This window comes from Ornithorhynchus anatinus, chromosome 19, assembly GCF_004115215.2.
Source record: "Ornithorhynchus anatinus isolate Pmale09 chromosome 19, mOrnAna1.pri.v4, whole genome shotgun sequence".
Taxonomy (NCBI): Eukaryota; Metazoa; Chordata; class Mammalia; order Monotremata; family Ornithorhynchidae; genus Ornithorhynchus; species Ornithorhynchus anatinus.
Window position 1 is genome coordinate 7,784,593 of NC_041746.1, and position 12,456 is coordinate 7,797,048.

At 49.0% G+C, this 12,456-nt stretch overlaps 1 protein-coding gene across 1 annotated transcript; it reads right to left on the bottom strand.

Moving 5' to 3' along the window:
- Positions 1-5,769: 5,769 nt before the first annotated feature.
- On the bottom strand, positions 5,770-11,210 carry C19H1orf115 (chromosome 19 C1orf115 homolog). Its single transcript, XM_001511721.3, has 2 exons — positions 10,746-11,210; positions 5,770-5,974 (listed from the first exon to the last, which is right to left on the bottom strand). Exons 1-2 carry the CDS (start codon positions 11,208-11,210, stop codon positions 5,855-5,857), a joined length of 585 nt encoding a protein of 194 aa, XP_001511771.2. The 3' UTR covers positions 5,770-5,854.
- Positions 11,211-12,456: the final 1,246 nt, after the last annotated feature.

The window sequence follows — 12,456 nt, forward strand, 5'->3', positions numbered from 1 at the left end:
CCTTTTTTAGGGGGCTGCTAAACTCATAGTTCTTGTCTAACCAGCTCTCCTTTCCATGCCAGGTTGGTATTTGTTAAGCGCTTGCTATGTGCAGAGCACTGTTCTAAGCACTGGGGTAGATACAGGCTAATCAGGTTGTCCCACGTGAGGCTCACAGTCTTCATCCCCATTTTACAGATGAGGGAAGTGAGGCCCCCCGAGATGTTAAGTGACTTGCCCGCTTAAGTCAAGACCAGAGACTTAAGTGACTGGCCCACTTAAGACAAGTGGCGGAGCCAGGATTCAAACTCGTGACCTCTGACTCCCAAGCCCGTGCTCTTTCCACTGAGCAGTGCTTGGCACATAGTAAGCACTTAAATACCAGCATTTTTTTTTAAACTTACCAGCTTAGTGAGCACCCTGCTGAGAGCTCACCTCCTCCAGGAGGCCTGCCCAGACTGAGCCCTCCCTTTCCCTCTGCTCCTCCTCCCCTCCCCATTCCCCCTACTCCCTCCGCCTACTCTACCCCCTTCCCCTCCCCACACTTGTGCCTATGTGTATCTATTATTTATTACTCCATTGATCTTATTAATGGTGTGTAGATAGATATCTATGATTCTATTTATCTTGATGGTACTGACGCCTGACTACTTGTTTTGTTTTGTTGTCTATCTCCCCCGTTTAGACTGTGAGCCCGTTGTTGGGCAGGGATGGTCTCCATCTGTTGCCGAATTGTCCATTCCAAGCGCTTAGTACAGTGGTCTGCACATTGTAAGTGCTCAATAAATACCATTGAATGAATGAATGAATAACCAGTTCCTCCATGCAAACGGAGGGACAATTGATTGGTGCCATATGGGCACTGTTAAGGAAGAGGAGGAGAGGCAAGCAGTGAGGAGGGCAGAGGGAAAGTCGAGTGGGCAAGGGGGAGAGGTCAGGTCAGGGAAGGATGCAAGGTGGGGAGCTTACTTTTTCGGCCACCTTTCTCTACTGTTGCCCAGACACTGATCCCAGCTGTTCTACCAAGGCCAAGCTGCCATGCAGAGCCATCAGTTCTGCTTGGGTCAGGAGGCTGGGCAACCGCCACTGTTGCCAACTTCCAGGGCTGCTTCCTCCCAAGCAGAGCGGCACCCAAGCTGTACCCAAAGCTGGGTCATGGACAGGAGTTTCTGATGCAACCAGGTGGTGTGTTTCGGTTGTGCTGGAAACACCTCTACATGGCCCGGAACACCTCGTTCAGCCACAGGGATGATAGTTGCGGCTTGTGAGGAAGGGTCCTGTTTCCCCCAACCCAAACCTTTTAAGGCCTTAGCTCTTCGGGGTGGCAGGACAGAATCCTGAAACGCACGACCAACCTGCCGAAAGCGGGACATCCGGGGACCTGGTTGTAAGGCCCAAGCTGCCCACTGACTCTGCCTGAGTAGCTGAATCCCACTGGTCTGTCCCCATTAGACCTGGAGGGCATCATGCCATTTCTCTGTGACTGCTGTGTGGAACAGGTTAACAGAAAGGCCACGCAGTTCTTCCTCTCAGAAGTTAGTTGTTTGTGCTGTGTGCTTGTTGACTTTGGCTCTCCCTGAAGGATTTGCTCTTAATCTCTACAGCCTGCATCCTGCTGAGCCCCAGGGAAAGATGCCAGAGCAGCAGCAGCAGCCAGAGAAGAGTGTGCTACCAGGAGGAGAGATGGTATTTCTGCTGGCCCGTTTTTTTGTCAGGTCCAGTGGCTACTGCTGGCCTGACTCTGGCATGGAAAGGAGAGCTGGTTAGACAAGAACTATGAGTTTAGCAGCCCCCTAAAAAAGAAAAAAAAGTAAAAAGGGTTAAGCGTTTTCCTGAGGGGTTGAACCTTGAAATTTGAATTATTGCTCCAACTGGGGCCAGTTACAAAACCTCACCTCTTCTTCCACCTGTGACTCGTTCGTTTTATTTTAGAATTTTTGTCTGTCTCCCTCAATTCCATATTTTATGTTTCTTCCCTTCCATGCTCCTCTCTCTGTTTTGTTTATAAACTCTTATAAACTCTTCTTTTATTCTTCCCAACAGACTTCTTCCCCTATTTCTCTCTTTCCCATAATAATAATAATAATAATAATAATTGTGGTATTTGTAAGCACTTGCTATGTTCTAATCACTGTTCTAAGTGCTAGGTAAGATACAGGATAAACAGATCAGACACATTCCCTGTCCTACACAGGGGCTCACAATCTAAGTAGGAAGGAGAACGGGAACTGAATCCCCATTTTACAGTTGAGGGAACTGAGGCACAGAGAAGCTAAGTGACTGCCTATGGTCATACAGCAGGCATGAGATGGATCCCGGACTAGATCCCAGGTCCTCTGACTCCCAGGCCCGTGCTCTTACCAAGAGGCCACTCTATTGACTTTCTCTTTTCTGCCTCACTTAACCTGTTTTGGCCCCCTCCCGTCCTTGTTCTCCACATCGCCCTCAGCTCAGCTCTCCAGCATGTGTGGGATCACCCATGCACACAAATGTCTCAGTCCCCACCCTACCCCAACACTTGAAAGCTGCAATTCTCTCTTCTCACCTCTCACCCCCGGGACCCTCTTCCTCCCAACATTTCTGGTGGTTCCACATGCACAGACAGAGCACAGGCCACTGGAGTGTAAGATGTGGAACCCATAAATACAGGAACCTGAAGAGAGGGGAAGATTGATTTCCTTTTTTTAGGAGCCTCATTAGTCCGAGATCAGAGCCTGTTATGCTAAAATCAGACCTAGTTAGTGTCTCATCATCCAAGTGGGGCTGTTTTCTGCATTAAGGCCAGGAGCCAGGGAACTGGCTGAGGCCCAACCAGGAAAGACTGAAGATGCCAGAAGAAAGGATAGGGCTTGAGAAGGAAGTTAAGGTTGCCTCTCTCCTTTCTCTTGGCCTCTGGGGCTTTCAATATACTAGCGATTCCTGGACCACCTACCTTCGTTGAACCGACGGGGTGGTAACACTGGATACCCAGCTGGCTCCTCTTCTCCTCATGGGAGGCTTCCAACAAGCTGCATCGATTCTCTGGCACTGCCCAAGGCCACGGCTCCTAGCACTTACCTCTTTATCTATACCTTTCTTCAGCACCACTTGTATATTTTAGCATAATCAAGGGAACAGCAAATTTTTATATCTTATCCCCACTAGAGTGTAACCTTGGAGTAGAGGGGGGCAGAGAGAGTGAATGTGAGTGTGAGTACACAGTCTATTTGAATCGAAGCTCTCATTTGGCCCCTGGCTACCGGCGGTTGTACCCAGGGCACTTGGGTATTACCCCCTTCATCAGCACTCTCCTCCGAATTGTTACATGGGGAAAACAACAACAACAACAAACAGATTTTCCACATGCAGGTTCAATAAATCTGGGTGTTTATTTTACGCAGGTCACCCAAAAACAAAGGCCGTAAGACCTGATATCTGGCATGCTCTCCTTCCCACCCCATGTATAAGGGGAAGAACCACTCCTCAGATTGCTCTCGAGAGCAGAGTCTGGGATTGGCAGAAAAAACAATTTGCAATGTTCAGGCAATAGCTCAGCTTCCTGATTCTGAGAGAAACAAGAATGGGAAAACAGAGATGCATTGTTCTCAGATAAAGATCACTCATTTGAATGAAAACGGTCTGAAAAAGTGAATCTTCCTTTCAAATGGCAGTCATTGTGTGTAAATCTAAGAAAGACAAGGCTTTGAAGATCATTTTCTATACTAGATCTTTTTTGGTAGGGGGCTGAAGGTGGGGGTTGAGGATTATTTATAGGCACTCATGGCAGGATTGTGTTTTATTGTTTTGCTGTTCCTGTGAGCACACTCCCTCGAGCAGCACCAGGAAATGGGGAACACCCTACAGATTATTAATCCAAGAGTTTCTCAAGGAACTAACCGTTCCAGGCCTGGCAGATCCAGGCTCCAAAGGGCGGGGGCTCTGGACCTTAGTGTTGTCAACAAAATCTCTTTAGCCCACAACAATGCAATGATGATCCAACTAACCTAATCCTGGGCTTTCGTGCCTGTCCGTTCTGGATTTTCTTCTGTTCACTCTATTTGTATTATTTTTTCCTCTCCTTTCAGTTCAACTTCTTTCTTCACTCCCTGCTCTTCCCTTGCTGTCCCTCAGTCTGCCAGTGTTACCACGTGTAAAACCTCTAACCTGAATTCTTTTCATTACTTTGGCAAACAGTCTTTTGTTGCTCTGTTTTAGAATGCAAATGCTAGTAGTACAAGAAATTGGTCCAAATTTGCCTTCATTTCACTTGAAGGTTAGAATTTGAAATTAAAAACCTGGCAAAACCATCTGCTGCTTTTTCTCCCCCTTGTTATTTTCTCTCTTCCTCCTTTGCTCTCTTTCCCTCTGTTTTCTCCTTCTCCCTAAGGAGCCACATTGGCCAGGACGATCCAGAAATTGAGTGTCATTCAATGACTGAAATGTCCCCCACTCCCCACTTAAAAGTCTAGGAAGGTAGTGACCACATCCCCAAATTTTCCCAGTTGTCTGCCGACATAGTTTCACCTTTCTGCCTCACTTTCCCTCTTCTCTTGCCTCTGACAAATCTATCCCTCCATGACCCACCACTCTCTTACTTCTTGGTCACTTCCCAACTCTTCCTCTTTGTTCTACCTGGTCCCTCTCTCTCCTCCCAATGCAACAAACCCCCATTCGTTCCTCCTCCTCTCCCCTTCTTGCAAGAGGAGAGGTGGACCAGAAGTCCATCTTCCAGCCCTCGAGCTGTAGATGTTCTCTCACCCTCATTTGGAGGGATTTCACTGAGTTGCTCTCTTGCAGAGTTCGTCCTCTTGAAGCACATGGGAAAAAAATCAATCAGCTTAAGCAGCGCTCCAGCTTAATCCCCAGGACTGATTCCAAGAACTGCTTCCTTGGAAGTAACCTGACTGGCCAATCAGCTTCTGTGGGCCAGACATTTGCCAACTTCGACTCATTCATGTCCTGGCGAATGGCTCAAGTGCTAGGCAGTAGCAAATTCTAACTCTGAGCATGATCTCTTCATTAAGTTGCCTTCATTTTTCCAAGCTGATCTCCAGAAGTAGTGGGAACCTAACTTGAATTGCAGGATGAATGTGGTGTGGCCTCATTCTGCTCAAGTATCTGCACTGGCCTAAGTGTTCTGAGTCTTCTGCATGAGCTATGAGTGCTGGGGTTCTGCACACAGTAAGCACACAAATACAATTGATTGACGGTCACATTTTCCCCTTCCGCCTTCAGAATCGTGAGGATAAACTCCCCTCCTCATTCCCCCTCTCCCCGCCATGACATCACAATAGTTCTTTCCTATTCCATTTCAGGACATTCACCTCCCCTTCTACTCTTCTAGCTTCTCCTCCTGCCTATGTGCTCTTCACTTCACTTGGAACTCAGGATTTTATAATTCTGAATCTTGGTTGTGATAAACCTCATCTCTTTCCTATGGCCTTTCTACTTAATTGCATGATTGAATTTTAATGCTGGGTATGGGTGTAGGGTGATAAAAAAAAAGCCCTGAGGAGGGGGATGAGGTGGATTCAATAGCGATACTCAATTCGACAAAGACATTGTCCCCCTACCTGCTCCCTCTCTTCCACTTGGTAGGCGTTGGCAACAACAGTCCTTGGGCAAGTCACTTAACTTCTCCGTGCCTCAGTTCCCTCATCTGCAAAGTGAGGATTAAACCTGTGAGCCCCATGTGGGACTTGGACTGTGTTCCATCTGATTACTCTGTATCTACCCCAGGGCTTAAAACAGTGCCTGACACATAGTAAGCGCTTAACAAATACCATTAAAAAACAGAACAAAAAACAAAAAAACCATGTGTGTTCACTTTATCGGGTTTGGAGATCCAAGCCTTCCGGTCCTGAGACTGATGGGGTTCCAGCCTTCGTTGCTCCCCTTAACGGACCAATGACGCCAAGGTGGCGGCCACTCCAAAGGGGGCCGAGTAGGCGTTGGCTAGTTCTTGCAGGCCAATGACTAAGTAGCGGCATCCCTTGGTGAGCACTTTGCCGACGTTCTGTTTGGAAGAAGGGGGACAGAAGTCAAATAATAATAATAATAATATTGGTATTTAAGTGCTTACTATGTGCCGAGCACTGTTCTAAGCGCTGGGGTAGATACAGGGTAATCAGGTTGTCCCATGTGAGGTTCACAGTCTTCGTCCCCATTTTTACAGATGAGGTAACTGAAGCCCAGAGAAGTTAAGTGACTTGCCCACAGTCACACAGCTGACAAGTGGCAGAGCCGGGATTCAAACCCATGACCTCTGACTCCCCAGCCCGGACTCTTTCCACTGAGCCAAGCTGCTTCTCTAGCAGGCCCCCCGAAGGAAAAGGAAGCTAACTTTATTATGCCCTATCATTATTTTTAAACCGCACTATCCCAAGAGGATTCTGTCCGTGTCTTGAGCATTACTATGGATCACACCTATGTTTGCTTCATTAGCATAAGGGCAATTTGGAGATGGTACAAATAGCACCCCTGTAGTCCTTCCTTGGAAGGTGGCATTTTCGATCTGCGACTAGAGTGCAGGGTGTTTAAGCAGCTGCTGAATAATTAACTGAAGTGGAGCAACCGGAAGCAGGGCAGGTAGGAGAAAGAATGCATTTTCAACAGAGCACGACCTCAGCGTGCAGAGAGGGGTGGACAGGAAACAGCAGCAACAAGCAGGCCAGCCCTCGGAGATGGGGACTGACGGGCGCAGGTGACTGTGAGCGGAGATAAACCCTAAACCTTAAAAGAAAGGCCCAAATCTTGTGAGAATTGGAAATTGTATCGGTCTGGAGAGTTTCCTGAGGAAAGATACCCTTTGGATTGGAAGGATGATAGTTATACCTTTGTACTGTTGGTACAGCAATCACTCCCAATGTGCTCATAGCACTGTCCTTTGCTCCTTCTAAGATTGTGATACTTGTTAAACACTTACTGTGGGCCAAACACTGTGCTAAGCACTGGGGTAAAAAACAACAAGATAATCAGATCAGACTCAATCCCTGACCCACAACCAATTGTATTTACTCAGAGTTTAGAACAGTGCTTCATAAATACAGTTATCATCACTGTCTCCCTCATGGGAAGGAGGGGGCAAGGTGTATTATCTTTATTATTCCTGAGGGATGGAGAGGTTAAGTGGGCCAAGATCACCTGAACATGGGTCAGTGGGCATTTGAGCAACAGGTCCTCTGCTTGGGGTACTATCCTGGTGTCTGTGTCATGGCCCCTGACTTGAGGCGCAGGCTGAAGGAAGAGTCAGGACCTGTACAAGAACATAAATCATCTCCACAAAAATAAAATAACCATAAGGCAAAAAGACCCCAAAAGTGACACCAATACAAACGAAATATAGACAAAGACGAGAGTTGAGGAGATTGAAGAGAATGGTCTGACTATTCTATGCTTCTTCTGTTTCTCTGCAGTTTCCAGACTGACACTTTCGGGAAAAGAGGGAAGTGGCAAAATCTCAGGACTTTTCAAAGTACCAAATTTCCAGGCACTTCAGAAAGATCTTCTTTGGTGGCAATTGTGTTTCAAACTACAAAGGAAAAGAAATGCTACACGCATACAAAGGCCTCTTCATTAATCCTGACCCTGGTCCTTGGGGTGCCTTGCTTAGTAGTTTCCACCACTTACAAAGTCAGAGTTAGGGTGGTAAAGACATGAGGTCTTTCAGTTACCCATGTGCTGGAGCAGGCTCAGGGTGGCCTTGTAAAGTATCATTTCCAGTCATTTACCCAATTTTGTTTTCCTGGACTGAGATTAGAACAATTCCGTTGCTTCCTTCCAGACCCATCGAGATGAAACAGGGAAATTAAAGGGAGCTATTCTTGCCAGCTTCCTACATGAGTTACCACGTACACGGCTGCTGCTCCTGGATCCCACAGTGGAGAAGAGAAGTTGGCAGCTTCCGATGAAGGTCAGGGCTAGCCCCCATAAAAATGCTACTCCTGGATCTCTCCGCTAGGAAAATTTAACGAATTAACCGCCCCCTACAATCTCTATCAGTTTACCACCCTTTGGTGGTGTTTACAGAAATGCTTCTTAAAGGTCACAGGATCACAGAGCTCAAAAGGACGTTGAATTGTGATTATACCTACTGTGTGCAGACCACTGGCCACTTGAGAGAGTATAACTAAAATAGAAGACAAAGTCCCTGTCCTCAAGGGACATCTATTGGAGGTACTTACAGGCTCATCCACCTCTCTTTGGCAAAACCACACATAGCCAGGGGGCCAGATAAGAGATTCAGCCATTGAAAGAAGACCTCCCGTTATATTTTTCATCCGGCCACCCTTGGTTATTCTGTTGGAGACGAGAGAAGTCGGCAGGGTAGACCACTGGGCTAGCCTGGTCTGGCCTTTCTTTTGAGCATTTTTCAGAGCTCTTAAAGAAAGGGAAGGATGTGGCTAATGGATGGACTGGGCAGGTTCTCTTTGATCTTTTTACTTATAACCTTGGCGAAGGTCAGGGCCCTTGTACCCATCCCCGGCTCTGAGCTGCTCAGGGACTCTGAAACCTCTCTGTTCTCCTCTCCCACCTCCTCCTGACACCCACCTCAAGTTGCTGGTCATGGTGGTGCCAGTGTCCCACCCCCTGGAGGGGTGGAAGGCAGGTTAAGGAGAACTGAAACCACTGCAAGCTTTACAACACTGGGTATTTTCTATTTACCGGCCAGGGAGATGGGGAGAGAGCACCAAGCAGGTCTGAGTAATAAAAATAATATCAATAACAATAATTATGGTATTTGTCAGGAGCTTACTATGTGCCAAGCTCTATATTAAGTATGAGGCAGATACAAGATAATCAGGTCCGACATAGTCCCTGCATCACATGGGGCTCACGAACAAGGTAGGAAGAACAAGTATTAAATCCATTTTACAGAAGAAGAAACTGAGGCCCGGAGAAGTTGAGTGACTTGTCCAAGGTCACCACAGGCAAGTGGCAGAGCCTGTACTAGAACCCAGGTCCTCTGACTCTCAGGTCCATGCTCTTTCCATTAGGCCAAGCTGCTTCCCTAGCATTGGTTTAAAGGTTTAACGGTAAACTGTTCATTGTTTCCATGGATGTCTTCAACTCTTAGATTGCGAGCCCCTTATTGCGAGCTCCTGATTGCTTCACTCAGCCATTTGGCAGCCCGAAATGAAAGGTGGGGCGTGATAGGAGAAGCCTAAGACCAAAAACCTGGAACACACACCACCACTCCAAAAGGTAGTTCACTAAGGAAATAAAGTGAGGTATAACTCAAACTACAGGCCATCAGCTTTTACTACTTCGAAGTCCTCCGTCACAACACCCGAGTTCTAATCCCAGCCTGCTGTGTGACCTTGGGCATATCACTTAACTTCTCCATTCCTGTTTCCTCATCTGCAAAATGGGGATTCATTACCCGTTCTCCCTCCTGCTTATATTATGAGCCCTATGAGACAAGGACCTTGTCCAACCTGATGATCTTGTACCTACCCCAGTATTTGAACAGTTTTTGGTATTTAGAAAAAGCTTGATCCCACCATTATCATTATTATTCACCGCCAGGCAAAACCACTGGCTCATCCCACCTTCTTCTGAAGAAATCTGGAAGTTTCTAGGGAGAAGTTGGGAGGCATGTTCCCTGCCCATGAGGAGCTTACTGTTTAGAGGGGAAGACAGACATTAAAGTAAAACAAATTACTGATATGTACATAAATGCTGTGGAGGGGGTGAATATCAAATACTTGTTGTGGGCAGGGAACGAGCCTACCAACTCTGATATATTATACTCCCCCAGTACAGTGCTCTGCACACAGTTAGCACTCAATAAATACTGATTGCTTAAACGGTACAAATCCACATCCAAGCCTATGTATATCACACTTGCTCCCCACCAGCAGCCCACTCTCGGGGTGAAAAGTTGGCACCTGTAGGTGCCAGGGGGCATCGCATCACTGGGTCCTCGTACTGGGGATGGGGAGGGAGTCCAGGCGGCCTGAATCCTGAAATAGATGGTCAGAGGAGCGAGCTGGCCCTCAACGGGTCAGGTTAGATCAGCTCGGCCCCTCAGTGGCCTAGGGTCGGGGAGGGAGGGAGGAGAAAGGAGATTGGGAAAATCCCGTTGTAAATTCCCCAGGTGGGGTGGTGACCTCTTCCCCGACCCCCAAAACACAGGGGAGAGAAATGGGGGACGGGGACGGGGGAGGAGGGACCCCTGGAAGGGAGAAGAGGGGAGGAGAGGGAGTAGGTGAGGAAGGTGGGAGGCCGCTGTTATTTGTTGAGCGCTTACTATGTGCCAAGCACCGTTCTAAACTTTGGGATGGATACAAGGTAATCAGGCTGTCCCTCATGGGGCTCACGGTCTTAATCCCTATTTTCCACCTGAGGACACTGAGGCCCAGAGACGTGACTTCATTCATTCAAGCGCTGTACTAAGCGCTTGGAATGGACAATTCGGCAACAGAGAGGGGCAATCCCTGCCCAATAACGGGCCTGCGGTCTAAACGGGGGAGAGACGGGCAGCGAAGCAAAACAGAACAAAACCAAACCAAACTTGCCCAAGGTCACCCAGCAAGGAAGCGGTGGAGCCGGAATTCATTCATTCACTCATTCAATGGTATTTATTGAGCGCCTACTGCGTGCAGAGCGCTGTACCAAGCGCTTGGAGTGGATAATTTAGAGGCAATCCCCGCGCAGCGTTTAGAAGTGTGTGTGGCACCTAGTAAGCGCCGAGCGAACACCCACATTATTATTACTGTGATTAAATTAGAACCCACGACCTCGTCCTCCCAAGCCCGTGCTGTCTCCCGGGTGGGATTTCTTACCTTGCCGTACTTCTTCAGCTTCCTCCGATATTTCTTGGGGGGTTTCGCGGGGGCGGCCCCCTGCTCCTCCAGCAGCTCGTACCTCTCCGGGAGGAAGGCGAGGTGGACCCTCTTGGGTCGGGGAGCCCTGGACCGGCCCGGCTGCTCTCCGAGTCCCGCTCCCTCCTCCAACTGCAGCTGGTCCTGGGGGGGCAGGATGGCGGGGCCCTCCTCCAACTGCAGCTGGTCCTGGGGGGGCTGGATGGCGGGGCCCTCCTCCAACTGCAGCTGGTCCTGGGGGGGCTGGATGGCGGGGCCCTCCTCCTCCTCGTCCTCCAGCTGGTCCTGGGGGGGCTGGATGGCGGGGCCCTCCTCCTCCTCGTCCTCCAGCTGGTCCTGGGGGGGCAGGATGGCGGTGCCCTCCTCCTCCCGCCTCCCGGAGGTGCGGCGGCCCAGCTTGGCACGAAGCCGGGTGCCCACCGTCATGCTGCCCGGTCCGGCCGCTCTTCTCGCCCAAACTTCGCCCCGCACCGCGCCCCGCCCCCTCCGGCGCCCTTCCCGCGGCCCGCCTCGTCACCAGGATAGCATTTGTTAAACCCTTACTACTACTACTAATAATGTTGGGATTTGTTAAGCGCTTACTATGTGCCGACCACTGTTCTAAGCGCTGGGGTGGATACAGGGTCATCAGGTGGTCCCACGTGAGGCTCACACTTAATCCCCATTTGACAGATGAGGTCACTGAGGCCCAGAGAAGTGAAGTGACTTGCCCACAGTCTCACAGCTGACAAGTGGCAGAGCCGGGAGTCGAACCCATGACCTCTGACTCCCCAGCCCAGGCTCTTTCCACTGAGCCACGCGCTGGGGAGGATAAGCATAATCATATATTAAGCGCTTACTATGTGCTGAGCACTCCTCTAAGCGCTGGGGTAGAGAGAAGCAGCGTGGCTCAATGGAAAGAGTCCTGGCTGGGGAGTCATTCATTCATTCATTCATTCAATAGTATTTATTGAGCGCTTACTATGTGCAGAGCACTGGACTAAGCGCTTGGAATGTACAGATCGGTAACAGATAGAGACAGTCCCTGCCCTTTGACGGGCTTACAGTCTAATCGGGGGAAACGGACAGACAAGAACAATAGCAATAAAAGTCGGAGGTCACGGGTTAGAATCCCCCCCTCTGCCACCTGTGTGACTGTGGGCAAGTCACTTCGCTTCTCTGGGCCTCAGTGACCTCTTCTGCAAAAGGGGGATGAAGACTGTGAGCCTCACGAGGGACAACCTGATGACCCTGTACCTACCCCAGCGCTTAGAACAGTGCTCTGCACATAGTAAGCGCTGAACAAATACCAACGTTATTATTATTAAGCGCTTACTATATACCGAGCACTCTTCTAAGTGCTGGGGTAGAGAGAAGCAGCGTGGCTCAGTGGAAAGAGCCCAGGCTGGGGAGTCAGAGGTCATGGGTTCGAATTCCGCCTCTGCCACCTCTGCCACCTGTGTGACTGTGGGCAAATTCACTTCACTTCTCTGTGCCTCAGTGATCTCACCTGTAAAATGGGGATGAAGACTGTAAGCCTCACGTGGGACCACCTGATGACACTGTATCTACCCCAGCGCTGAGAACAGTGCTCAGCACATAGTAAGCATTTAACAAATATCGACATTATTACTATTACAGGGTAATCAGGTTGTCCCATATGGGGCTCACAGTCTGCATCCCCATTTTACAG

Coding starts and splice junctions, on each gene's coding strand:
- C19H1orf115 (XM_001511721.3), bottom strand. CDS start 11,210: ATGACGGTGGGCACCCGGCTTCGTGCCAAGCTGGGCCGCCGCACCTCC. Junction 5,975..10,745: donor AGCTGAAGAAGTACGGCAAG/GTAAGAAATCCC, acceptor TCTTCCAAACAG/AACGTCGGCAAAGTGCTCAC.